Source organism: Panthera uncia, unplaced genomic scaffold (assembly GCF_023721935.1).
Source record: "Panthera uncia isolate 11264 unplaced genomic scaffold, Puncia_PCG_1.0 HiC_scaffold_197, whole genome shotgun sequence".
Taxonomy (NCBI): Eukaryota; Metazoa; Chordata; class Mammalia; order Carnivora; family Felidae; genus Panthera; species Panthera uncia.
In genome coordinates this window covers 21,912-49,718 of record NW_026058657.1, presented here as the reverse complement: position 1 = coordinate 49,718, position 27,807 = coordinate 21,912, and the positions used below count along the sequence as shown (strand labels likewise).

Below are 27,807 nucleotides of genomic sequence, written 5' to 3'. Positions count from 1 at the left end.
AAAGGGAGAAAGACACTTGCCCAAGAGCCTTCTCCGGCCTCCTCTCCCAGGCCCTAGGATGGCCCTGACCAATATGAAGACTGCGTGCTACCTGCTGGGCCTTCAGGGGTCCTGTCCCTTCTCTTGGCCTCAGTTTGCATGTCTTCCCTTCCCTGGGCCACTGGCTGTGGTCTCCTAGGCCCTGGCTCTTTCTCCCCCCTCTAGCCAGTGGACCCTCTGGAAAGCCCCACATAGCGCAACACAGGAAGGGGAGAGAGGAGGCTGTGGGCGAGTTCCTGTGGAGGCTCGAGCTCAGCTGTAGCTGCTGGAGCCTGTCATTTCCCTTCCTCCGCCCACCCAGCTGGGAGGCTGAAGAGTTTCATCACAGCTGAGTTGTTGTCCTTATAAGGGAAGGGCCTCCTGAGCCTCTCCCTTGGGCCATGGCTGGCTGGTGGAGAGCCCAGCCAGCCTGGAGTGTCCTCCAGGCTCCAAAAAAGGTGGGGATACCCCAAGCCCCAAGTCAGCCAGAGGTTCCCTAGGCTGAGTGTCCATCTGAAGTCAGACTGTCCAGAGAAAAAGCAGGAAGCCCATGGTGGCCCCAGGCCAGGGCCCCAGGGGATCAGATCCAGATCCTGGCACTAACTTGTTGTCTCCTAGGCAAGTTGTTTAAGCTTGAATTACTAACCTGTAAATGGAGTGAACATAAATACAAGCTTTCTCATGAGGCCACTGTGGTGACAATGGGAGGTGAGTATAGGCCTGCTAAATAGGATGTGTCCTGTGAGGCCACCAGGGTTTGTTAAACATTTTTTATGAGGCAGGCCACAGGCTAAGTGTTTCACAGCAACTCTGTGAAAAAGGGAGAATTAGCCCATTTTATAGACAGGAAAAACTGAGGCAGTTTGCCTAAGGTCACTTGTTCTAGTTGTGTCTACTTCCAGATCTAAAGTCATGGTTTTCTACCTGCTGCTTCCTCCAGGATCTTTGTTCCTTTAATAAAATTATGACAACAGGGAGGAATGTTCACCATCATCTCTCTACCCCCATGTTCCCCCCCAGAGCCTCCTCATAACGACATAGAAACCTCCACCTGAGTGTGTATGTGGCCTTTTCTGACAGCTATGTCTCATATGTCTCTGACATGTCTTGTGTCAGGGACATGAGAATAAAGGTCAGGAGGCAGGAAACAGGATTTGGAGGAGGGACACAACACAGTGGCACCAGAAAGACACAGGGAGCTTCCAGGGCCCAGGCTCAGGCAGGGGCAGAGGTAGGGGCAATCCAAATGCCACCCCCCACCCCACCCCAACACTCCCTTCCCCTCTGTCTGAATATGGCCACCTTGTGGTTTGCAAAACCCTGCATTGTAACTACCCACAGGACTTCAGGCCACTGAGATATTGCAGCCACTATTCAAATGAAAGGCCTCCCCTTTTCCACATAGGCCTTCAGCCTCCAGAACCAGAGGGAAAGTTCTCACCACATCCTTCCTCAGCCCTATAGCTGGCCACTAAGACCTTTCCAGCAGCTGCTGTCTCCAAGGTGACCTTCCAGAGGGAACCTCATTCCTGGGCAAGGGGCAAGTGACACCCCTACCAATAAAGGGCTTCTTCTCCCTTACCTTGATTCCTCCTCAGAGATAAGGGACCTGTGAAGGTGAAATGATTCACCTAGGGTCTGCAGGCCACTCTTCAGCATGGCTATGACACATAGGCCAGTGGCAGGGGAATTCAGGCAGGACTCAAGGGTCATTGCCAGTCAATAGACCCTGAGTCAGGTGCTTCCTGTTATGTTGGCCACTGGACTTGTCCGGCAGCCCTCACAGAGGAGGAAGGGAGCCAGCCTTTGGGGAGCACAGCAGTGCTTTTTCACATCAGGGAGTAGGGACATTGTAAATCTTCCTTTCATGGGTGAAGAAACTGAGGCCCTTGAGGCTGAGGAGTCACCAAGGTCTCTGGGTGGGACCTGAACCTTGGCAGTTTGACTTGGAGCTCAGTACACTGGCCCAGGGGCTTCCAAAAAGCACTCAGTGAAGCCCTGGGGTCCTGCTGAGATGCATTAGGGGTTCCATGGGCACATGGCAAGGCCCAGGCTAACCCCTAATCAGGACCAGGCTCTGAGGTTAAAATAACAGCTGGAATCATTTTGAATCATTATAGGGAACACCTGTTCAGGCAAGACTCCTCAATGAATACTAAATCTAGGGGGAAATTTTGATGAGGTGTAACATACTTGTGCAGTCTTAAAATATCTCCCAGATTGTTAGTTACAAGAGAAAAAAAAAATCGTAACTATACAATAGAAAAATCAGACACCTTGACCAGAAGATCAAAATTGACATCACCAATGAAGGATGAATGAAGGTCGTATGTCTCCAGATGTGATGCCCTGAGAAGGACCTAGTATCCCCTATACAGTTTTCTGGCTAAGAATCCATAACCTCAGTCTAACTCAGAGGAAACCTCACAATGAAAAATCCCAAGTGAGGAATGATCTATTAAAAACAGTGGGGAGGAAGAACTATATTCTTCAAACATATCCACATCATGAAAGATAAAGGCTGTGGAAACACTTCAGATTAAAGGAGACTAGAGAGACATGTATACAATATTTGAGCCTCCACTGGAGGAAAAATATGAGATTATTGGGTCAAATGACAAAACTGAAATAAGAGCGATAATAAGTATGCCAGTGTTAAACTTACTGAAGTTGATAACTGTATTATGGTTACATGAGAGAATATACTTAAATACTCACTGAAGTATTTATGGATAAGGGACCATGAAAACTAATTCCCCAATGATTCAGAAAAAAATTATATATGTTAAAGACACAAAGCACTCAAAAGATAAACCAATGGGTCAATCTGATAAAGAATACGTGGGTGTTCTTTGTACTGGTCTTATTATTGCAACTTTTCTATTCGAAATCATTTCCAAATGAAGTTTCTAAAAATTGAAAAGCATTGTGCCTTACGACACTTAGCTCCCAGCCTATAGAAACATGTAGGTAGGGGTGGGGAGGGGGTAAAATTGGAGGGCCTGGCTGAGTTTAGCAAAGATGCAGCCAAGCCTATGGGAAGGAAGCACTAGAAGGAAGCTTAAAGGACCAGTGATGCCACTGACCAACCACTGCTTACCCTCTGCTTCCTTGAGGCCAGCCCTAGAGCTGGTCCCCACACCAACAAACAGGCTTGCAGCAGAGAAGTTCCATAAAAAGGGATTTATTGCCAAACTTTGAGAAAGGCGCTTCATAAACAGAAGACATGGAATGCTATCCTCCTCAAGGAGGCAGGCCAGGCAGACCCTGCATATTCCCAATCCTTCTACCCCTCCCCTTGGGGCCCAGGTCACCAAGGCACAGGGAATCCCTTAAGAACACCATAATGGCATTAGGTCACTGAGATGGCCCCAGAGCTACTTGCTCAATCTGGTCATTTATCCGAGGAGGAAACTGAGGCTCTAGTCCCTGGAAACAGGTGACTTGGCTAAAGCCCCAGCTGGTCCAGGCTGCTGGTGGGGGAAAGCTGTTCCCCAAAAGACGAGTGCAGGGGGCCATGTGACTAGGCACCTGATGCCATTCTTGCCTTCATACTGAAGGCAGATGGAGGGACAGGCAGACTGTGGCATGGGAGCCTCGTTTGTCCAAAGAGTGTAGTTTGAGAAGGCCCGTGGGGGCTCATGGGTCAGGACATTGCTGTTCACCTCCACCTCTGCCCAGTATAGGCTGCAGAGTGGATATCTGCCCCTCCTGATCCCTGGCCACTACCCTCAAGAACAAAGTAGAAGTACAGTAAAGAAGGCATTGACCTGTACTGGCAGGTCTCAGTGGGCACGACTGGTGGTGGAGCAGTGGGCAGAAAGGCCAGGACATGCAGCTGTGACCCTCCCTGTCCTCTTTCAGTAAATAAAAGTGCACATGCTAAAAACCCCCTGAGCAGGCCTTTCAGAAGCTGCTCCTACTCCTATAGGTCCCAGGGAGAGTGGCTGTGCCTTCAGGGCCTCTGCACCTAGATGGAGATTGGGTGTGTTCCCAGAGTCAGGGACAAGTGCGGGGAGAATTGGGGTGGAGGGGAGGCGACAGATAGGGAGAGGCCCAGGCTGCGGGGTTGGACCAGGAAAGGGACAAAAGGAAATGCCTCTTCCACTAGGAAGTTCAGGAAGAGCAGTCCATCTAGGGCCTGAGCCAGAGGGGAAGAGGGGAAAGGGAAGTGATTTCAGGCCCCAACATACCCCCATCAGCATCCAAAGAAATGATTGGGATGTTGGGCCTGTTTGGGTTCAGGAGGAAGCATAGAGAGCCAGATATAAATCCCATCTGGGGAGGCACAGAATTTGAGGTGGCTTCTCCTCTGAAGGTTCATTTATAATGAATGAAGTAGGTACAGGATTTTCTGATGTTGACCTCAGAGCTATTCTCGGGTTCACCTCTACAGGAAATGTGCAGGGCTGGACACAAGCTGGTCCAGGGGGAGAGACTAGACTAGGAGACCCTTCAAGTTCTTCCTCTACCCTGGAGTCCTCCAATCACAGTTCACCAGAGAGGAAGGCCTGCAGAATAGGAATCCCACACAGATGCCTTCCACCTGCCTTCACAGGCCCTGGCTGGATTCCAGGTCTCACTCAGCTGACAGAAAAACGTATAACTTGGACCCAAGGCCTTGGCAGCTATTGCGAGTAGGTGGGTAGGGAGGGCTAGTTACGGCTCAAAGCTGCCTCTGCCATGACGCTCTCTGCCCGGGAACATCTGGATGTGGGAGCTGTGGCGGGGTGGGGAGGAGGGGGGGCTCAGCTGTGCTCTATTCAGAAGTCAGGAATGTAAACTACTGGGGGTGGGAAGCAGAGATGATGCCACCCCCAGAAACCCCAAGTGCCATGCTAAAGCCCTGGGGCAGTTCAGAACAACCATGCAAGCAACCAAGTGTGTGCTCCCTGCCCAAGCCCAGAAACTGGGCCAGATAGTCAGATAGTGGTCCTGGGTGGCTCCTGGCACCATTGGCCAGGGCAGGGCAGGAAGGATACCAGGAATCTCCATAGTTCCTGGCCATACCCCCAACATGCCTGATGGCCTTTCTACGGCCTGAGCAGAAGCATGTTTTTTGGCAGGGCTGGGCTTTGATGGACTGGGTTGGCTAGGAGGGACCACGCCCTGGCCTGGCAGGCCCTAGGGTGCACTTCTCCGGTAGAGGGTCACCAGCTCTTTCCGCTTTTCCTGTAGCCCAGGTGCTTCCTGGCTCATCTCTCCCAGATCTCTGATTTCCTGCAGGGCTTGGGTGGCCTGCCTCAGCTGCTCCACAGCCTGGCTGAGCAATGTCTCAGCGCTCACAGGGGCCGGCTCACTGCCCAGCACCTGGTTCAACAGTTTCTCCGTCTGTTCTGAGGCCACCTTCACCTCCAGCTGGGCCCGATACAGCCGTTCTCCAGGCTGCCGTGGACGCCGGGGGCCTTCCCCAAGCAGGTTCCCCAGGGAGGAACAGCGGGGATGGAAATGAGATGGCAGGTCCCAGCAGGGCAGTGCTGTGGACGTTGTTGCATCCTTTGGGGTTGTTTCTGGGATGCCCGAGGCCTGGGGTGGATTGACGGGCTCCAGACTGTCATCCACGCCATTCACTGACATCTGTGCTGGATCTGGGGCCGAGGTTTCAGAGGCCTCAGGACTCTGGGCTGGCCCAGAAGCCACCATCCCACTCATGGAAGCTCTCAGTTTCTCTGATAAGATCTTGGGTGGGGGTGTAGGAGGCTTCCCACCCTCCTTGGGCACAGCCTCAGAATCCTCAGAGCAGGGCACCTGGAGTTCTGTACTCTCAAAGTCAGGGGCGTCCTCGGGGCTGGGGTTCTCCCAGCTCACCTTCAGTTTGTCAGGCAGCACCATGCTGGGGGTCTGCTCAGGGCCACTGTCCTCCTGTACTGGAGTCTCTGAGTTCGCTTGGTGGGACTCAGAGCTTGCTGAGACAGGGGATGGGGCTCTCTCCCCGGCAGGAGTCTCCACTCTGTCACTGAGGCTGGTGGTCTCCGGCAGTGGGGAAGGCTTGGTAGGAGGCATAGGGGGCCTGAGTGTCTCTTGGGGCTGGGCTGCACTGACATCATTGCTGGGGCCAAACACTGGCGGCCCACTATCTGGCACGTCGAGGTCCAGGCGCGAAAGCCCATCAGAAGCTGCATTGGCTACCTGGTAAGGGACAGTATACAGGTGTCATCCTGGATGACTGGCATTTGGATCTGTGCCCACCCATAAGGTACTCAAGTCCTCCCATCCAGGCTGCCCAGGCCCCCAGCCTCCCACTCTCCACATCCTCTGCCCTGGCTTCCAAGGTCACATGATTAGATGCTGAAGTGATTCTCTGATGAATCCTCTCCTCTCCCTCACTCCCACAGAACTCCCTGTTTTGGAATCACAAGCCAGGTCAGAGATAGGGTGTCGTCTTGGTGCCCCAGCCTGTGAAAAAGACTGCTTTTTAGTGGCAACTGTACTGGTCTGGGCAGCAAGAGACATGGCTCCAGCCCTGTTTTTGACCCCTTTCTGGCTCTATGGCCTTGAGAGAACTCCATCTGTGCAAGCACCCATCCAGGGGGGCAATGGGACCAGGACTCAAACACGGCCTCCCAAGTTGTCTCGAGCCCACTTACTTCTGCTTCCCCTCTCTGGAGACCGCTGTATGATCTGCCAGCCTCACGACCAGCCCTCCAGCCCACATCTCTGCAGCCTTTGCCTGCCCAGCTGCTCAGCAGCCAGTGCCTACTCTCCTCATGCCGTCAGATGTGACCCCAGACACAGGCAGCCCCATACCGCAGCTGACCGCCAGAGAAGAACAGCTGCACTGAGTTGGCAGCTGCCCCGCACCTGGCCTGAGGGACCTACAGAGACACCCAGCAGCCCCACGGTCATGGAGACCCTCCCAAGGAGCCTCAGAGGCCCCGGAGCAGGGCTGGGCAGGAGGCCTCTCTCAAGGTCCCTTACAGTGGGGGTCTTGGCTGAGAACCCCACTCCCATTTACCACAGGGGATCTGGCCAGTACATACACTTGCTCAGTCACTGGGACAGGAGTGCCTCTCTGAATTCTTCTCAGGGGGTCCTTCTTCCCAAGACTGGCCCTTCCCCAACACGTAGCCCTCCCCCTGGGGCATTCCCTTTCTCTCTGGCTACTTCAGGCATTCCCTCTGCGGGCTTTATTCCCTCAGCTGACAGACGTGTCATTTCAAAAACAACCAAAAACATTTCAAAAACAATCTCCCCAATGACCTCGGCCCCTTCCTTTCTCCCTCTTCCCTACCACGGTCCCCTTCCCTCTGGCACCCCCAGCTCTGCACCCCTTGGGAAACCTAAGCTGAGCCCTTCTCTGATGGGGTCACTGCCTGCCGCTTTCCCCAGACCTGCCCCTGTGACTTGTGGCTGCCAACCTGGCTGATAACACATCCTGTGCCCTTCTCTCTCTGGAGGTGCCATTCACCTCTCTGGCTTTCTCTTCCTTGGCTGTCTACTGCCTGCCCCACCCCCCCACCACCAAATGTAGCATTTGCCGAGGTTCTTTCCTGGTCTCCAAAATCTTTCCCCTCACCATCCACTCACCATCAGCAACATTGGTCAAAAAAGGGCTCTTCCCTTACCCTCACTGTGCCCATAACTTCTCCCAATTCCTGGTCCAGGGCCTCCATTCACCCAGTCAGGCTTGGGGCACCTCTGACAACCCTCCCCTTCTGTCTGGCCCACCTCCCCTAGCCCTGTATTCAGTGGCAAGCCCAGATGTCTCTTGCTTCCCAGGGTCTCTCCCATTGGCCCCTCCTGAGCCCTGGAGGGCCCACCTCCTCCCTCTTCTTCCTGGCCCCCTGCCTCTCTCTCCCTTAACCCAACCCATGCTACCCTGGGCATCAAACTGACCTCTGGAATGTACCCTCCTATCCATCCCATCCCCAGCTCCTGCACACCCCAAAGGGATGTGTAGTCAAAGGGACTCAGCACTCCCTAAACCCTCCTGCCTCAGCTCAGGTCATTCCTGTGGCCAGAGAGCTCCCTCACATCAAGTCTGACAACTGAAGCCCTTCTTGTCCTTCATGGGTCAGCTCAAGTGCCATTGGGCCCTCTGTGGTCTCTCTTGCCTGGCTTCTGAGAGCCCTCCTCTGTATAGAAGTTAGTCATAACTCTGCTTAAAGCAGTCTGTGGACAGGTCTTTTTTCCATCTGGAAGCTGAGCTCTGAGAAGCAGGGACCAGCCTCAGGGTCTTAGTGTCCCTTAGGGACCAACTCTGAGTAAGGGCAATGTGCAGACTCAATAAGCAAAGCAGGTACATCTACACCCCAAGCACATATAACACATGAGCCTCCACACACAGACACCCCATATACCACTCAGGAAGCCCCAGCTCCAAAAGTCTCCAGGAAAAAGGTGGCCCCAAGCTTGGCTACCACCCTAAGGAGCTGTGGTCCCAGGCTCACCTGACCTCCTACCTGTCTAAGCTGGGACAAAGTCTTACCTCCTTCAGGTGGACTCTTGTAGGTGGCCGGCGCCGCTGGCCTCCACGCACCCGGTCCCGTGTCACATGCTCCAGTGCACAGCTCTTGTCCACTTTTACCTGGGAAGAGGGAACAAGGTTAGTGCCCAGCAGGCCTTGGGGAGAGGAAGAAATGCCCAGACATTAACCTGACTCAGAGGCAGGGTCTACACCCACATCTTCCCTTTATAGGGTCAGGGCCCTACCTCTGGCCCTCTCTTTAAGGCACCTCCCTGTGTCTGGACCTCTGCTTTGCTTCCTGTCCCTATATTGTCTTTGTCATCTCTCTGCAATCTGAGGCTCTCCCTTTCTCTGCAGCCACGCTCTCTGCCTCAGTCTTCCTGCCTGGATATGGGCTACCAGCCCTTGCCCTTCAGTATACTTGCGTATATATACAAACAGCCCTGAGGCTGTTTTTATGCTTAGCTGTGGGAGCAGAGAGAAGGCAGCCCATGATCCCCTGGTGCCTGCCTTCCAGAAAATGGACCCAGTCCTTCTCCCAGGTCCCTTGGGGATAGCTGAGGAGAGAGCAAGGCCTCTGCCCCTTTTGGGCCAGGGTGTCTAGAAGACAGAAAATCCTCTCTGATGGTAAGGAAAGACAGTCAGGAGTAGTTGGGAAGAGTAAATAAGATTTGCATGGGAAATCCAGACTCTGAACCCCGAAGTAGCTTGTCCTTGATGGGGAGTATGGCTAAGACTCTTCAGCCCTTAGGTCAGATTCAGAGTCAGGCCCACCTTGGGTGGGGATGGGGGTGAGGTTCAACTGTCTCTGTTTCTGACTGTTCCACCAAAACTGGGCTGACATCCAGCCCATGTTTCTGGGGCCTCCAATACCTGCAATATGCTCTATCACCCCTCACCCATGAAACGGGGACAGTTTCTCTAGCTAGTGAAGGGCTGAGCAAGATACAGTCTCATAAAACATGACATAGAAACCACGGCTGTGAGTCAGGAGACCTGGGTGTTAAGAGGGACTTGCTTGGGAAGATTCCTCCCCTCAGGTCTTCGGCTTCTGCAATCCAAGGGGTCAGTTTAGGTGGACCCCAGGTCAATTTTAGCTCAAAGAGCTACAAATCCATGATGTCAAAGACAATCCACCCTAGGAGATCTGGCCCCATGGGATACCCTGCCTACCTCAAACCTAATCACAGCCACTGGTGCTAGAGTCACACTACAGTACAGGGGGCTAGGTAGTCATTGCAGATGGATGGGGAGGCCCAGGGCCAAAGCCAGCCCAGCCTGGACTTTACAGCCAAACTGAAAAGAGAGCTTTCAAGCTCTCAGACACCCCCCGCCCAGACCCCTCTGGCCTGGGCCCACCTGCTGTTTTCAGCTGAGGCTGGGTTGGAAAGGATGCATGGCTACCAGTTAAATTCTACTCTCTACCTATTCACTTTTTACTTTAAAACAAACTAATTTCCTGACACCTCAGTTTCTTCATCCTTAAAATGAGAACACTTTGAGGGGTGTTGTGATTAAATGAGGTAACAACTGTAGATGTCCCAGTGTCTGTAGCATAATCTCAGGGTTGTCTGAAGTTGGGGGGGGGGGGGGGGGGGCAGGATCCTCTCTGAGATCACACATGGCGGGAAAGGAGACACAGAGCCATCCATAGGACTGCATCGCACCTCATCAAAAGCCTTGTTCTTGCCTCGGTTGATCCCTTCATTGAGGGCTTTGATCCAGGATTCCTTCTCCTCCCCACTGGTTGCTTGAAACTTGATGTCGCTGACCTGCAGGGGACATGGATGGGGTGGATGGCAGATGTTTAACAGAGTTCACATTTGGGGTCTTAAGGAAGTTTTCCCATCCCAGATCCCAAAGTCTGTGATGGCACAGCTGGTCAGGAGCAAACTGAAATGACCCCCCACAACAGGTCTGACAAGGGGCTTTGGGGGAGGGAAGGAGATAGATCAAGCAGAGAAGGGGCTGGCTCTCAGCATGATGCTGCCAGAGATTTGGATTCAAATCAGCCTTGCCCTGTGGAAAGAGCCAAGATCTGGTCTTATTCCATGTGACTTCCCCAGACCAGCTGCCTGTTTTTTCCATAAAGTAGGAGCTGTCCCAGTCTACATCCACACCAGGCTGAGTACAGTGACAGAGGTGACAGGTGTGAAGGGTGTCCATTGGTGAAGGCCCACTGGAACCAGGGCCACATGCAGCTCTCCAGAAGGCCCCACACTCAGCTCTGGCCAAGTGAAAAAGTCCCAGGGTATCCTTTCTGGCCTTGAATCATAGGTTGTATGAGAGAAAGGGCAATGAGGGTCAATTTCAACCCCCTCATCTTACAGATGAGGAAAACAGAGGCTCACAGATGGGATGAGACTTGCACAAGGTGACATAAAGTAATCCCATGACTCAGGACTCTACACCCCATCCCACCCCAGGCATCCCTTCTCATCTCATGCAGGAGCTCCCAGTTCTTACATTAGAATCAGAGAGGGGTACCTGGCCAGCTCAGTTGGTAGAGCATGTGACTCTTGATCTTGGGGTTGTGAATTCAAGCTCTATGCTGGGTGTAGAGATTACTCAAAAATAAAAAAAAAGGGGCGCCTGGGTGGCTCAGTCATTTAAGCATCCGACTTCAGCTCAGGTCATGATCTAGCAGTTTATGAGTTCGAGCCCCACATTGGCCTCTGCTGACAGCTCAGAGCCTGGAGCCTGCTTTGGAGTCTGTGTCTCCCTCTCTCTCTTCCCCTCCCCTGCTCACACTCTGTCTCTGTCTATCAATAATAAATAAATGTTAAAAAAAAAAAACTGCTTAGGGGCGCCTGGGTGGCTCAGTCGGTTAAGCGTCCAACTTCGGCTCAGGTCACGATCTCGCGGTCCGTGAGTTCGAACCCCGCGTCGGGCTCTGGGCTGATGGCTCAGAGCCTGGAGCCTCTTCTGATTCTGTGTCTCCCTCTCTCTCTGCCCCTCCCCCATTCATGCTCTGTCTGTGTCTCAAAAATAAATAAATGTTTAAAAAAAAATTTTAAAAAAAACTGCTTAAAAAATAAAAAAAATTGGGGGGCACATGGGTGGTGCAGTCAGTCAAGCGTCCTACTTTTTTTTTTTTTTTTTTTTAATTTTTAACGTTTATTTATTTTTGAGACAGAGAGAGACAGAGCATGAATGGGGGAGGGTCAGAGAGAGAGGGAGGCACAGAATCTGAAACGGGCTCCAGGCTCTGAGCTGTCAGCACAGAGCCCAACGCGGGGCTCGAACTCACGGACCGTGAGATCATGACCTGAGCCGAAGTCGGACGCTCAACCGACTGAGCCACCCAGGCGCCCCCAAGCGTCCTACTCTTGATTTGAGCTCATCATGATCTCACCATTCGTGGGTTTGAGCCCTACATCGAGCTCTGTGCTGGTGGTGTGGAGCCTGCTTGGGACTCTGTCTCTCTCCCTCTCTTTCTACCCTTACCCTCCTTGTGCTCTCGTGCGCGCTCTCTCTCTCTCTCTCTCTCTCTCTCTCTCTGTCTCAAAATAAATAAATAAACCTTAAAATAAAATAAGGAACACCTGGGTGGCTCAGTCGGTTAAGCATCTGACTTCGGCTCAAGTCATGATTTCACAGTTCGTGAGTTGGAGCCCATGTCGGGCTCTGTGCTGGCAGCTCAGAGCCTGAAGCTTGTTTCAGATTCTGTGTCTCCCTCTCTCTCTGCCCCTCCCCTGCTTGCGCTCTCTCTGTCTCTCAAAATTAAACATTAAAAAAATGTTTTTAATAAAATAAAATAAAGTAAAATTAAATTAAATTCATTTTAATTTTAAAGTGTTTCTGGGGTGCCTAGGTGTCTCAGTCAGTTAAGCATCCGACTTCAGCTCAGGTCATGATCTTACAATCTGTGAGTTTGAGCCCCATGTTAGGCTCTGTGCTGACAGCTCAGAGCCTGGAGCCTGCTTTCGGTTCTGTGTCTCCTTCTCTCTCTGCCCCTCCCCCACTCATGCTCTGTCTCTCTCAAAAATGAATAAATGTTTAAAAAATTTAGGGGCACCTGGGTGGCTCAGTCGGTTAAGCGGCCGACTTCGGCTCAGGTCATGATCTCGCAGTCTGTGAGTTTGAGCCCCGCGTCGGGCTCTGTGCTGACAGCTCAGAGCCTGGAGCCTGTTTCAGATTCTGTGTCTCCCTCTCTCTGACCCTCCCCCGTTCATGCTCTGTCTCTCTCTGTCCCAAAAATAAATAAACGTTGAAAAAAAAAATTTTTAAATTTAAAAAGAATAAATGTCTTTAATCTTAAAAAAAAAAAAAAAAAAGAAGAAGAAGAAACAGCAGCTCAGAGAACCCCCTCCCTGCCAGGATCCAAGATCAGACAAGAAATGGTAGAAGGAGCAAGACCGCACAAACAGAGGGACCATTTTGCATGGCAGACACAATAGCAGTAGAGTCTCTGAGTTGGACAGAACACTGCTTACAGCTGGCTGACCTTGAGCCTTAGTTTCCTCATCTGTAAAAAGACAAGACCACCACAACCTGCCTCATGGAGCTGTGAAGATCAAATATGTATCTGAAGTGTTGACTGTGGAGCTGGGCATAGAGTGAGTGCTCAGCAATAGGCATTATCACTGTTGGGGCTCAGGTGGTTAAGTGTCCGACTCCTGATTTCAGCTCAGGTCATGATCTCACAGTCCCTGAATTCGAGCTCTGTGTCAGGCTCTGTGCTGAGAGTGCAGAGTCTGCTTGGGATTCTCTCTCTCTCCCTCTCTCTGTCTCTGTCCCGTTTGTGCACGCACTTGCTCTCTCTCTCTCTCTCAAAAAGAATAAAGAAAAAAAAAAAGGAATTATCACTATTGCCTTCCTTCTGACAAAAGAGTCCCAGTTTCCTCATCTGGATAAAGGCATAATGCCTAACCCAAACAATGCTGAGGGAATTAAACAGGACTGATGCCAGGGTCCCCGCACACAGTAGGTATTCAGTAAATAGTTACTGAATGAATGAGCCAGTAAATGAATGAGCTGGCCCAAAGTTCCTTCCCTTGCCCTGTTTTTGGGTCACTGCCCACTCTGACCTCAAGATGCCCTAGTTCTTTGTCGGGCGGGTTGCCAGCGTGCCCATCCCCCACCCTGGTGTTAGATAGCGCCTTCCCTCCGGACACCTTCAATGTTATGTAACACCACAGTCTGCCTGGCCCCCGCAGCATCCTCGTTATATAACTTCTTCCTGGCTGCTGCCGCCTCCTCCTCATACAGGGCCCTGGGTCCCACCCACCTCCCCATGCCAGGCACAGCCAAATGCTCATTTGCATGACCAGGGTAAATTCGATCCTGGCAGCAGATCTGCAGTTAAGTCAGAAACCCCAGGGCACCTTGGCAACTGCCTCTTAGCCCAGCCATCAGGGCTGCAGGGGGCTCAGGGAGGGACGGTGGCAACATCCAGGCTCTGCAAGGGCCTACCCAGCCCTGTGATGGGGACTGCCAGAAAGGCAGCCCAGGGCCAGCCCCTTGGAGCCTAGCTGCTGCTCCTTCTTGCAGGCTCCGAGATGGTGGGCCCCTGCTCAGTGGAGGATTCAGCATGCCGGAGAGCTGCAGAGACATACCCTTGAAATCAGCCACAGATGGAGCAAGAGTAGGGCAGAGAAAGAGCACTGGCCTGGGAGTCAAGCTAAGAGTTCTAGTCCCACAAACCCACATTGCACAGGCTTATGCACTACTTGGGGCCTCAGTGGGACAAGATCAGAGGCCCAACCCAACCTGCAATCCTTCCCCAATGACCAGCCCACCTGAGGCAGGCCTGGGCATGGAAAAGGGGTCAGCCTGTGTTCTCTTATTTATTTATTCATTTATTTATTCATTTATTCATTTATTCATTTATTCATTTATTGAGACCAGTGGGGGAGGGGCAGAGAGAGAGAAGGAGATACCGAATCCGAAGCAGGCTCCAGGTTCCTGAAGCAGGCTCCAGGTTCTGTCAGCACAGAGCCTGACATGGGCTCAAACTCACAAACTGTGAGATCATGACCTGAGCGCAAGTTGGACGCTTAACCGACTGAGCCACCCAGGCGCCCCAGCCTGTGTTCTCTTCTGCTCCCTGTGAAGGAGGTGGCTTCAGGAAGACCTATTGTACTGGCCAAAGGAACCCCCTAGGAGAGGGAATGCAAGGTTAAATGGGACCCAGTCCCACTCTAAGGAACCTTGTTATCCTGGCTGAATGAGCCAGGCATCCCACAAGGGGGACCAGAATGGGGACAAGTGGAATACCAAGAAGTTGTTCCTCTGGCCCCGCCCCTGGCCCTATGTCCTAAAGAGCCACAGGCTACACAGGTCCCTCTCAAGCCCTTCCAAGAAGCCCTGGGGCACAGGCCCTGCTTGGAGTTTCAGAACCAACAGGACTGGCCACAGAATAGGCCCACATGGCCTGGGAAAGAGGGGAGGACAAAATGGCAGAGAGGAAAAAAGTGGGAGGGGGAGAGAGGCAGCAGGAAAGAGGAACGGGCCAAGCTGGCCGAGACCAGCAGGGCAGCAAGGCCCAGCTAGGCCACCCTGCTTCCTGGCAGCGTCTGCCTGTGACCTCATGGCAGGGGTGTGGGGATGGGAGGCAGGGGGAGAGGGGCATGCAAGACACTGGCGTCTTTGTTTATTTGATTAGAGGGGGGAAAAAGGCGGCCTCAGGACCAGACAGCCAGGGTCATGTGACCTCCTGGCCAGCGTGTGGCCTCACTGAGGATGGGGAACACCCAGGGCGATAGGAAAGGAGGGTGAGAAGACATGGGAGACCTGGTGCTCCGGGCGGTCCACCATCTGACCTCTGGGGAACCCTGCTGTCTGTATGAGTTCCTCGGGCGGCGAGAGTCAGGGAGAGCTGGAACTGGATGTGCTGTCCTCCCACCGCCCTACAGCCCCCACAACTTGCTCCACAGCCTCATCTCCCTGACTTATCATCCTGTTCCCAGAGTCACCCAGAGCCGATCTGAACTCTTGGCAGGATTGGGGGGTGGAAGGCAGGGTGTTGGCCAAAGCAGCTAAGAATGCAGCTGCACAAATAGGCCTCTCTGAAGGTAAGTCCCACACTGAGCTAGGCCCCACCCACCTAAGCCCACCATCAGCTGATTGTCAGAGCTGGGGAGAGAAGAACAGCACTGGCAGAGGACAGAGAAGCATGACCCCATCTGCCTCACATCCATATAAGCTCACTCAGAGAGACACACGAAGACCCAGGCAGATCCATGGTCAGGTGAACACTCACCTCTACATAATGTACTCTGCATGTAACTCACACACATACACAACTACAGTGCCTGCTCAGAGAGGAACAGGCAGGGGCTAACTGGCCTGAAAGACCAAAATATGGCTCTCCTCTTCTTAAGAGCCCTAAGCAGCAGATGTCAAGTGAAACCTGGGCTCAACCCCCAATTCCCAGAGCTCCACAGTTGTTTCTGTGCTCCACCCACTGCAGAGTAGGACAAAGGGTTAGTAAATAACGCACCACAGCCTCCTCCAGGGCCCCAAGCCCTGAGCCCCAGCACTCAGAGGACTTAGGCTCCTGGGCCTTAAAGCTGGGGGAGGAAAGAGTAGCCTCCAGCAGGCCCAGACCAGATGCTCCCCAACCCCCAGCCTCTGTGACTCAGCCTGACTCTGCGAGGCTCCACATGATGTGCAGGGGTTGGGACGAGGCGTGGCCCAGCTGCAGATGGGCGCGAGCTGGAAAGAGGTGCTGTACATGCCTGCCTCAAATCTAAACTCTCTCCTGACATCTGTGAAACTATACCATGCATCAACACCCACCCAGACTCCCTGCCAGAGAAATGTGCAAGCAGCAAACATCATCTGCATACACAGCATGTCCCAGGGGGAGAGCCTCCCAGGCAAGAGACTTTCTCCGGCTTCAGCCAAAAAAGGAAAGTGCAAAGGGAAGAAAGCTGGGGGGCCGCAGGTCTCTGAGCACTGAGTCCAGGACGGAGGCAGGATGGGTGGCCCACCCAAGAAGGCCTGAGATGAAGTGGAGGCCATAGCCTCCCCTCTGCCCCAGACTGTATCAGTGCTGCAGGCCTGGTGGGCTGAAGGCCTCAGTCCCCAGCTTTCCTGTCTCAGCCCCTGTGCCTCATGTGTCCAGGATGTGGGGAAAGGCCAAGGACCCCACCTCCAACTATAGCCTGGGAAGGAGGCCCCAGTGCCTAGAAGGGGAGAGGGGACCAGACCTCAAAGCAGTGCCCCGAATGCATCTCCTATCAACCAGGCAGTGGGGAGACTCCAGGCCAAAATGAGCAAAAGGTCTAACCTGTGGTAGCCTCTGGGTTTGAGCCTCAGCCACACTCCAGAGACCCTCCAGGAGCTACATCCAGGGGCCTGGCCTGCATTAGAAAGCCTTCCAGGGATGATCTTCCCAAACCAACCCAGGTGGACCTGGAGGAAGGTCAGGCAGCAGTGGGCATAGCCCTACCTTATTCCCCGGGGATCGCTGCAGGATAAAGCGGTGTTTACGCTTGAGGAGGGCACGAAGGTCCTGGCACTTCTCATAGCTTCCCAGCTCCACTGTCTCCACACACTTCTGCTCGTCCTGGGGAGGGAGATAGAGGGGCCATAAACTAGTGAGAGCCAGATGCACCCAGACCCTCCAACACCCAGGCCCCACCGCAGACCCTGATCTCAGTCAGTGAGGGTATCAATCCATCAGAAGGCAACCTTGAGCTGCCAATCAATCACAAGATGTATTCAAACCCCGGCAAGTAGACAGTATTCAGTCCATGCTGGCTGGAGGGAGGCTCAAGGCTCAGCATCCACATGAGAAATGGGGCAGCCAGCCTGGAGGTGGGTAGCAGGGCCGACTCAAATGTGCCTAAAGCCAAAGGAAGAAACGGGAAGCTAGAGAAGCCTGCCTGGCGGTCCATGTAGGCCCTGAGGCCAGGCAGAGATTTGTGGAAGAGGCAGCCTGGAAGAGGGAGTAAGATATCACAAAATGAGAGGAAAAAAAAAAAAGAAAAGGCTTTCCAGGCAGAGCCACAGAGGGAAGTTTGGGGCTGCATGCCTGCCTTTACCACAACGATCCTGAAGTGACTTCCCCACTTGGCATCTTCCTCTGCTGACCCCTGGCTAGGTGAAGAGGCCACTCTCTGTGGCCTACACAATGAAGATGGCAAGGGTTCCTTCAAAAGCAATCCCCCCACTAGCCTGCCACCCTGAGGCCTCATCACTAAGAAGACCAGTGGCCAGGACAGTGGGCCAGCCTCTTCTAGGCCACCGAGGACACTGGCAGGGCTGCCTTCCTGCCCAACAGCCCTGGCACTTGAGTATTTTCTCCCTTTGGGCTCCACCTACCAGGTGCCTCTCCAGCAAGCTGCCTGGGACAAGCTCCCCAATGTTGGTCAGTTGCTTCCTCTTCCAGGGGAGACCCAGATGGAACAACTTCTCACTGTGCTGCGTTCTCACCCTTGAGCATCCAGGGAAGAAGAAGCCAGCCCTGGGGGTGGGAGTTAGAGGGGAGAGCTGCCCTAGATGCTGGCCAACAAGTTAAGGACATGCTTGCTACTGGACATCACTCAGAGAGCCAGCAAAAGCATCCCCAGGGACTGCGTTGGTGCTCTGCCATTTTGGGTGGAATATCTGGGAGGCAGTGACTCAACTGTTTGCAGAGGAAATGCCCTGATTTCCCTCCATGATCCTGATTTCCCTCCATGATAATCTGCATATTTTAAGACACCCTGACACTTAGCAAGCACTTTTGCATCTCTGATTCTCCTGAACCTCTCAATCACCTGAAAGCCCAGAGCCCCAGAATTGACCTCACTGTATACAGAAAGAGAATGAGGCCTGGGGGCGAACTGATTTGCCCACGAAGCATGGACACAAATGCAAGGGGCAGAGCCAAACTCAGACCTATATCCTGATGCCCAGGCTAGAGCTCTTTCAAGCACACCACACTCCTCCCAGCCAGTCAAAGGCTTGGTGATCAATGCCTTAGCAACAGGTCGCTCTATAGTAGTGGTTCTCTACATGTAGTACCTGGGCCAGCGCAGTAGCACCACCTGAGAACTTGTTAGAAATGCCAATTCTCAGGCCCCATCCCACTAAATCATAACCATAGGAGAATGGACCTAACAATCTGACTTTTAGCAAACACCTCAGGTGATTCTGATGTATGCAAAAGTTTGAGAACCTCTGCTTTACACCATAGAATCTCAACCTTTTTAGCACCTGGGAGCTTTAAAAACCCCAATGCCCAGGCAACATCCCAGACCAATTTCATCAGGACCTGGGCATGTGGAACCCAGGCATCAGTATTTTTCAAAGGAAAGCTAAGGGTGATAACCACTGACCTGTTCTCTGTTTGGCCCCTCAAGGGAAGGAGAACAGATAGATGGTCAGGGTGGCCTGATCTTTCCCATCCAGGTTCAGTTAAGTGTCTTTTCCCGTGTTTGCCTCCAAGCATCTCTTTGCAGCCCCTAGTCTCCAATCCTTTTCAAGTTCCTCCACTCAACATGAAGACTAGTAAGATCCAGGAAACTCTCCCGCCATACCCACAAGCCTGAGCCCTGATGCTTTCTCTCCTCTGAGGTCCCCCATCCACAAAGCACCTGCCAGGAGCAGGCACCATACTAGGTTCTAGGGACACCGTGCCATGGGGAAGAACAGTCCTCTAACTCCCTGCTGGGCATCTCTCTCTACCCTGTGCTGCATGTGTCTGCTCTCTTTTCTGGCCTACAAAGGGCAGCCCTCAACAGGGGCACACATAGGACCAGTTTGCTGGACTGAATACCTGACTCAGAGTAAGACCCCAGGAAGTCCCCTCCCACCTGCATCCAGAGAAAGGAAGCTGCCTGGGGAAGGATGCCCAGTCCCAGAGAGAGTAGCTCCCCATGTGCAGAAGCCTCCCTCAACTGGACAACTAGTAGCCCAAATATACCCTCCTCTCTCTGGGAACAAAAAGTCAGTCCATCCCCACCACCCGGCTCCCCAGGGTTGCCTGACCTGGGTCTCCTCTCCACCCGAAACGCTGAATCATCTGGCCCTTCTGCAGCTCAGAAAAACGGATAAACCAGCAGGCACTGGGCGGGGGCAGCATTTTTGGAATGTCAGCCTCACTGACAGCAAAGAAACAGCCAAGAGTCATTTGCACTCGCCTAGTTCCTTACATCAGAAAGAGGAATTGAACTAATAAGCATTTCTCAATTCCTACTCCTGGGCCAACCTCCCCCACCCCTGAGTGCAAAGTTCTTGAAACTGCACTGAGGTTTTTAATAGTGATTTTTTTTTTAAGCCTGATTTAGATGTTTCATGTTTACGGGATGTAAAATCCTTCCTGCTTCCCAGCTGTGGCCAGGTGCAGAGACACAGCCCAGGACAAGTCTAGCAGCGCCTGACAGGCTGACAGCTTGGGGGCTTGTCACTCAACTATTACGACAGCTGGGACTGGAGGAAGGTGTGACAACTGCCTTTATTTATAAAAATATCCCCCTGCTGCCGCCACAGCACATCCTAATTTGGTGACGGCAGCGGTTGAGAACATCTGGGGGGCTCCCTGCATAATTCATTCCCTTGCCTTCCTCCAGCTGCTTCTCTGACACCCCAACTCCATGAGCCTGTGGACTCAGGCAGGAAAGGCAAGGTGCTTCTCAAAGGCAGTTCCTCTAAACAGTTAGATCTGGTTGCCCAACCTTTCTTGGCCTGGGTCATTATGAATTTGCCAAGGTAACCTGAGGGATGCTCAGAAAGGATGAGAGGACAGGCAGAATCCCTCTTCTGCCCCCAGACCAGTTCTTCCCCATGTATTCCATCTGTCAGAGGCACACAGTGATAGCCCACTTTCAGTGGATGGGCCTTCTAACAGCCTCAGTCCCAGAACACAAACAGCATCCACAAGCAAAATTCATCTTTCCTCCTTAGATCTCACACAGAGCTTCATCGACTCTTACTTAACACACAATTTTAACATCCTTGGTTGTCCAAGTTTCAAGCCTACTGAAATGAGTAGGAGCACAAGCCTGAGGGGGGAGCTGAGGTCTCTGAGAAGCACAAGGACAGCAGAAGTGGCGACTGGCACTTGATGTTAAAGGAAAGAGAAAAGCTGAGAAGTACAGTCAGGCAGTATAGGATAATCTGATGATAGGGGACTCTGAGCCACGAAGGAAAGACTCACTTTAGTCCAACACCTTCTGTTGAATAAGGCAGAAGATATTCAACATATTTTAGAGGATTTCCACCAAAAATAAGTGTCAGAGTTTACTCGCCAGAATCTATGGGTAGAAAGAGCACTGGATTTGGTTTGGGTTCCCAACTCCTTCATTCACAGAGATGCTGAACAATCATTTGGCCACCTTGGGCTTCAATATCTCCCTCTATAGAATGTGATGTGATGACACCCTCACAGGACTACTATGAGCCTCATATGAGAGGTATGCAAGAACTCCAAACAAGCAAAGTTTTGGTTGAATGGAAGAAGCTCTAGTTTTCTGGAACACTCACTCATGTTGAACCTAGCCCAATGACAAGGAGTTACAGTATAGAAATACACTGAGGAGACACACACATTTCTATGTACATACACTTCAAAGGGCCCCTCATGCACGAGCCCGAGACTTGCACCTGGAGGTATTGTCCCCATACCATAGAGACCCAGAGAAGATCAGGCACTTGCCCAAGGACTCAGGTCTCAAACCAAATCCAGTTGCACAGCATGTCAAAAGTGGAGCAGGTGTTCCAGTCCCAGTTCTGGGATCCTTCTGCTGGCCTGGGCTGCCATCATCCCTTTGCTACCTGCCCCAGTAATCCCAACCTCAGGGCCAGGTGAGTCCTTACCTCATTCTCGTAGACCAGCAGCTGGGCCTGGCAGAGGAGCAGATATCGGTCTTTCCAAAGCCCCAGGAGGCCTCCACTGCTCTTCTTGATCCAGCCAGCCTTGTCGGCCATCCTCGCTCCCCGAGGCTTCTCGCCCCCTTCCTTCACACCCTGTAAGATAGCAACAGGACATGTCGTGAAAACTGCTGACATGGGGTCACACAGTCCGATGGCCACACAAGGGATATGTCCCTCTGCTGGGTACCTACTCATATCATCCTACATGAGCTTCCCCACAACTCCCAAGGCAGGTACCCTTCCTTAATCAAGTATCAGAAATAACAGTAATAGAGGTGCCTGGGTGGCTCGGTTGGTTAAGTGTCCAGTTCAGCTCAGGTCACAATCTCACAATTCATGGGTCCGAGCCCCACATCGGGCTTTGTGCTGACAGCACAGAGCCTGCTTCAGATTCTGTTTCCCTCTCTTTCTCCCCCTCCCCCGCTCACATGCACTTTCTCTCTCAAAAATAAATAAACGTTAAAAACAGTTATTAAAAAAAGAATTAACAGTAATGACAACAGCAACAACAATAATAATAGCAATAGCCACCTCAATACTGAGCCACACATCATCCCATTTAAATGATATAACTACTCTGAGGTGGAAGCATCATTATTCACATGGTACAGCAAACTGAAGCTCAGAGAGGTGCAGCAAACTGTGTGACTTCCCAGTCACACAGTGGGATAAACAAACCCAGAAGTCAAACCAGGTCTCTGACCCCAGGTTCTTCCAGCTCCACCATTCTGCCTCATGGATTCATTCAACCAGTCCACAAACGCTATATTGAGCACTGACAACGTCACTGGTGCCGGAGTAAGCAGGAAACAATAAAAATAATGCATCTCTGTCCTCATAGAGCTGGCGATGCAGGGAAGGAGAAGCTGAACAAACACCAGACATAAATACATTAAGGAGCATGAAACGCTATGAAGGGAACAGTGAAAGGGGCATGAAGAAGGGAGTGAGAGTGGACAGTGGGGGACCTGGCTCAGGTCTGGGTGGCCCAGGAAGGCGTCCCAGAGAAGGACCATTCAAGCAGGAGAAGAAGGATGGAAGGAAGCAGGCAGGCAGTGGTAATCTGCCTCTCCATCCCTGCCCTTCAAGAGAATCCATTCTACGGCTTCCTGCCCCAAAGCAGGGGGTCCTCTGCTCTTAGTCCCACCACAGGCCAGGACTTGTGGGCGGCCATCCATCTGGTAAGGGCTCCAAGGACTCTGCCTTCGACCACAGGCTGGTACAGGAGGTAAACTCGAGTCCTCTTCTCAGACATGGGCAGCCACCCTGGAGCCTCCAGGCCAGCCCTCAATTATCTACTTAGGTGGCTGGGTGTCAGGTACATGCCTTTCGGATGGGCTCATTTCACCTCTGGTCCCCAGCACCTAGCACTGTTCCTTTACACATAATGGGTGCTTGAGAAATATCTGTGAAATGAAAATAAAAATACACCGATTTGCTAACCACTTTGCTTCAGTGACTGGTGCCCACAGCAGTGAGTGTGAAGGAGAGGGTAAAAGAGAGGAGGTCAAGAGCGTGTCGAATCTAGAGGATGCTAGAAGGAAATTAGCACTGACTAATTTTGAGTACTTTATAATTTACATAAAGTTCAAAAAAGGGGCCCCAGTTAAAAGGAGCATGCCTCTCCCCAGGGATACCCTGTGGCCACAGCTGGCTTTGGAAAGACAAGCCCAGGCAGAAGACTGGTGAGCTGTCAGGGGCTGGGCAAGGGGCTGGGCACCTCCCTGCTCAATATCATGGCAAGGGAGCCCCAGCTTGGCTCTCACTGTGGCCCCACCCCTCTGAACTGCACACTCCAGTGGTTGAGAGTCTGAGCTTTTGACACCCAAGTCACACAGACCATAGGCAAGTCACTTAACCTCTCTAAGCCTTAGTTTCTTCATCTGTGAAATGGTGATAATAACAGAAGTTGCAAGGATTTTAACTCCATGAGGGCAAAGATTTTTGCTTTGTTTCATGCAATATCCCCAGTGCCTAGATAGCATCTGGCATACAGTAGGTACTCAATAAATGTTTGTTGAATAAAGATATGGCATATAAAGAGGTGCCTAGAATACCCTAAACTTGGGAAATGGTATCTGTCATTGTCACTGTTGTTGTCACTGGCATCCCTTCCAGCTCTCAGGGATGTTTTCCCTGGGCCTGGTTCAGAATTCGGGAGAAGGCCTTTATGGGCTTAGTTGCTGGGTCTCAGTACCCTAGGAGCTTTAGGAATGTGGTGTGCCCCTCAGCATCTCTCCCTAACTTGTAGATGACTAGACAAGTGGGGAAGTCAGATGGTCCCAAAGTATCTTCCCAGATGGGAGGAGTGTGGAAGTGGGAGGCTTGCCTATAGGCCAGTTCTGAGGCACCCTGACCACGGAGAGAGGAGACTTCAGGGACCTTTGACAAGAAGGGGGAGGCTCTCACATCCTATCGTGCACCACTCCCAACACCAGAGACCCTGTATTCAGCCCCCATTAGCTGCACGACCATGACTGGCAGGGGCCTCATCTCCTCAGTGAGCCCTACAGGCTGGCCCAGGCCCAGGGCTAGAAGGGAAGAATGGGAAACCCCACCCCACATTTCACACATCACACCCCTCCATCAGCAACTACAGTGGTGCTGTTGGCCACCTCCTCAGCCTGCAGACTCTCAGTGTCTCTTGCACAGAGCAGTAGGCACTGGTCTCCCACTGCTGAGCTCCAAGCTTGCCTCCTGCTTTTCAGGGGCCCACCCACCACCCCATGGGATCTCACACCCCTTTGTAAACTCCTTCCCCTTGTGACCTCCTAGGCCTGCCTCACCCACTGTCTGACACATGAAAACTTCCTGTCAGCTGGAAGCTCCCAGGGGGCAAGGCTGAAAGCTTGTGCCTTAACCACTGTCCTCTCAGGGTGTAGCAGAGCAGTGCCCAGTGAATACTGGGACTGAGTTAGCTAAAGAAGCCTTTAGGGCTGGGTGGGAACAGGGTGGGACTGAGGAGAGAAGGCACTTTGGGGATGTGGGGGGAAGTGACAAGGGGCTGGAGATGGCATGAACCAAAGCCCAGGAAGGGTCTCCTTGTCAGGAATTAGCCACAGCAACAGCCACCAAAGGGAGGCCTGGCTAGAGGCCAGAGTCCTGCTTGCCTGCTACCCTCCACCCTGCCCCTCTCCCTGCCCCTCAGACACTTCCACCAGGGGGCCTGGCTATGCCCCAGTAAGTTTTAATAAGTGGCCCCTCCTCTTGGCAGGGCTCACAGGGGAGGTTTTGTCTTGCTCAGCCCAGTTTCACGGCCTTCTCTCCTCTTATTGACCAGCTGACCACTGTTCTTCCTGTTTCACCCTCTCTCTTCCCACCCATCCTCACTCAGACCCTCCCTTGCTCACTGTGAGCAACTCCTGAGGCACCCCTGAGCACCAGATTGGCTCCCCTTTGCTTGAGGTGGGAGGATCTCTGTGTCATTCCTTTAGGAAAAGAAAGAAAAGAAAAAAAGAAAAAGATGTCAGGTCACCCTAACACTATGCACAGAAGGGAAGGGAACAGGTGGAAAGCCACAACACAGGCCATGGTGGAAAGACAGAGACAAGCAGAAGAAACCTTGTTGGCACCTCACACCACAGGGAGTTTATGACAACCTTTGCCCTTTAAGCCCAATGATGTGCTGACCAAACTCTGCTAAGATCCCACCATGTCAGAGCCCTGGGATGGGGTTATCAGAGAGGAAGCATAGACTCTGCCCTGAGGGAACTTGCAGTCTGATGGGGGCAACAGAGACCCTACAAGGTAAGTCTTCAGTCTGAGGGTGGGGAGGGCATCCCCTGCTCTTGAGGGCCCCAGCCTTTTGGGAGAACATAGGACCTACCCGGAAGGAAACATGAGTCCCAGCTCTCTGGTGCAGTAGGGGTTTGGGGTTAGTTTAGGAAGTCCTTGCAGAAACTAAGGTTTTAGTAGGAGTGTGAGGCAGGCAAGAGACACACACCTTGGCCCAGAGGAGAAGGGAGGACACAAAGGGTATCAAGAGACCCTTCATTCAACCCCTTCATTATGGAATGAGAAAGTATAGCCAGAAAGGGCAAGAGATTAGCTCAAGGTCACAAAACCAGGGCTGGACAGGACACTGTCCTGCCTCTCTCTAGATGGACGTGGACAAATGAGTTGCCTGGAGCCACTAGAGGCCGAGGCAGGGAAAGGCATGACTGAGAGAGAGAAGGTGGGGGTGGAACCCCAGGGCAGAAACAGGAAAGAAACCCTAGGTTCTGGGTTTTCAACCTTACTCCAGTGGCTGCAACAATATCCCACATCTATATTCGCAGTTTTCAAAGCTTTTGCATGCATATCATCACATTTCTGGATTGCCCACCTCCCTCTTTTTGTGGATGGGGAAACTGAGGGCCTGAGAACTCAAATGGACAAATGCCCAGTGTCTGGACCCAAACTTCTTCACTAAGCCTCAGCCTTAGCCTGGTAGCCTCAGACTACCAAGCTATTGCACAGAGGAGGTCAGTGAAGCTGAGGGGGGTTGGCACTAAGGTAGCTGGGGCCCCCGGAGAGAAATGTAAGCTAGGGGAAGGGCTGCAAACAACCATGTGGGAGTGAGGTGAGGCCAGCCTGAGGTCATGGGGCAGAGCAGGTGACTATGATCTAAGAGGTGTTTTAGAGAAACAAAGATGGGCAAGCACTAAGACCTAGAGAAACAAGAAGTGATTAGGAGAAGGAATGGGAGGACAAGAGTGAGGGATGCCTAAGACAAGGCAGGAGATAGGGAGCCCCTCTGTGTGGGGAGGAGGTGGGCAAGCCCTTAGATGGCTCAGGTATATGGGGAGCTCTTGGCATCTGGGAGTCAGTAAATGGCAATGTTAGAAACTCAGAACTAGAGGGAGTGCAGGGCTGGGCTGAGCTGGCCAGGAGACAAACCATTGGCCCAGGAGGCCCCAGGAGAACTTCCCTTAATTGGGGGCCAGAGCAGATCTGGAGATGGAGTAATCCTGTCCCACATCCTCTGGGAGAAGGGGAGGGGCCACAACCAGACAGTCTAACCCTCACAGCAGGGGCCTGGGGTGGGGGAGGGCAGCCCTACCCCTGTCAGAAAGAAACCACAGCAAATCATAGTGGCCTGACTTTGCCCCCTCCTTCCACCCACTCTGAGAGAGGGGGACACAATCACACAGGACCCAGGGAGGAGGCCAAGCCCTATATTTTATAGAAGAGGAAATGCAGGCTGAGAGGGGAAGTGACTTATCTACCATCCCACAGAAATGCAGGGCCTGGCCTGGAAGGAACCCTGACAGACACTGGCCCCAGGAAATAGGGAGCTGGACACTGATGGGGACACGGGCAGCCTGATCCCCTCAGGGCTTTCCAGCTGGCCAGGGTTATCCCAAGAGTGAAGCTTTCATTTTTTCCCTCCATCTATCCAGGCAAACACATCCCCATCCCTTGGGCTGGGAGGGACAAAAGCTGAGACCCCCTCAGAGGACAAGAAGCAAAGTCCTTGAGACTCAGCAGGTCCCGGCTCTAATTTATTCATTCCACATATATACATTAAGTGCTCACTGTGTGCTTTGGTGATGGGGCTGATGGGAGAACTGAGTTTGCAATTCAAGGGCAGGGGTCACTGAGTGCCAGAGCCGACTCCAGATCAAGAGGGTCCTGAGGGGGAAGAGGGAAGCTCAAGGCTGCCCAGCTCCTCCAGGGAGTTGGCCCTCCCAAGGACGTGGGGAAGGCAGGGGCCAGGATCAGCTCCTATGTGGGCCTGATTCTGGGGCAAGGGAGAAGATAGGAGAAAGAGGATCACAGGGACTTATACAGGGGAGAAAAAGGCAACTTCTCCAATCCTCACCACCAGACACGGTCACAGACTCAAGATTCCTTGACACAGGGACTCCAGACCCCACAGACTCTCCAGGACACTCAATCTACCGCTTCAGGATCAGACCCGGCCGACACGGGGTGTCAACGGTAACCAGGTTCGAGCCCAGTTCCAGGCCACTTTCAGCAAGTTATCAACTGACCAGAGCCTCAGTCTCCCCCTCAATCCAATGCGAACTATAACAACCGCGATGCCCACAGCTGGTGTGAGAAGCCAAAGAGATAAGGTAGAAGGATGTGTCTGCTAAGTGCGGGACACGGAACACTACCCCCACCCCTGCTCTATCTGCCTAGCCTCAGCCTGGAGAGATGGGGGTGGGGTAGGGGTTAGGTGTCGGAGTCCGGAGAGAGAGGGCTGATCGGAACAAGGGCCTGAGCCTGCGACCCCAACAAATGTAAGGGGCTCGAAGACCCCAGCCCAGACCCCCCCCCCCCCCGTCTGGCCTGGCCCTCACCTCCTCCTCCATCGCGAGTCCGCAGAAGTCCGGCCGCTCCGCCGCTCACTCCCCGCGCCGCGCGGGCTCCGCCACCTCCATCCACACCCGGCCGGGCGGCGGCTCTCAGCTTTCTGTCCCGCGGGCCGCCCGGGGCCCAAGAAACTTCGGGGGGGGCGGGGTTGGGGGCGGGGAGAGGCTTCCGGGGGCGAGGGGGCGGGGCCCAGGGAAGGGACTAGCAGAGCTGGGAGGCCCAGGGCTGGGGCGGGAAACGGGTGGGGCGGGGCCGGGGCGGAGGGGTGGAGCCTG

General features: G+C 52.9%; 1 protein-coding gene across 1 annotated transcript; it reads right to left on the bottom strand.

Moving 5' to 3' along the window:
- Positions 1–27,636, bottom strand: LOC125917533 (pleckstrin homology domain-containing family O member 2-like). Its single transcript, XM_049623712.1, has 6 exons — positions 27,520–27,636; positions 21,176–21,325; positions 16,824–16,940; positions 10,093–10,197; positions 8,447–8,545; positions 1–6,147 (listed from the first exon to the last, which is right to left on the bottom strand). The coding sequence occupies exons 1-6, from the start codon at positions 27,529–27,531 to the stop codon at positions 5,143–5,145; spliced, it is 1,488 nt and encodes a 495-aa protein (XP_049479669.1). The 5' UTR covers positions 27,532–27,636; the 3' UTR covers positions 1–5,142.
- Positions 27,637–27,807: the final 171 nt, after the last annotated feature.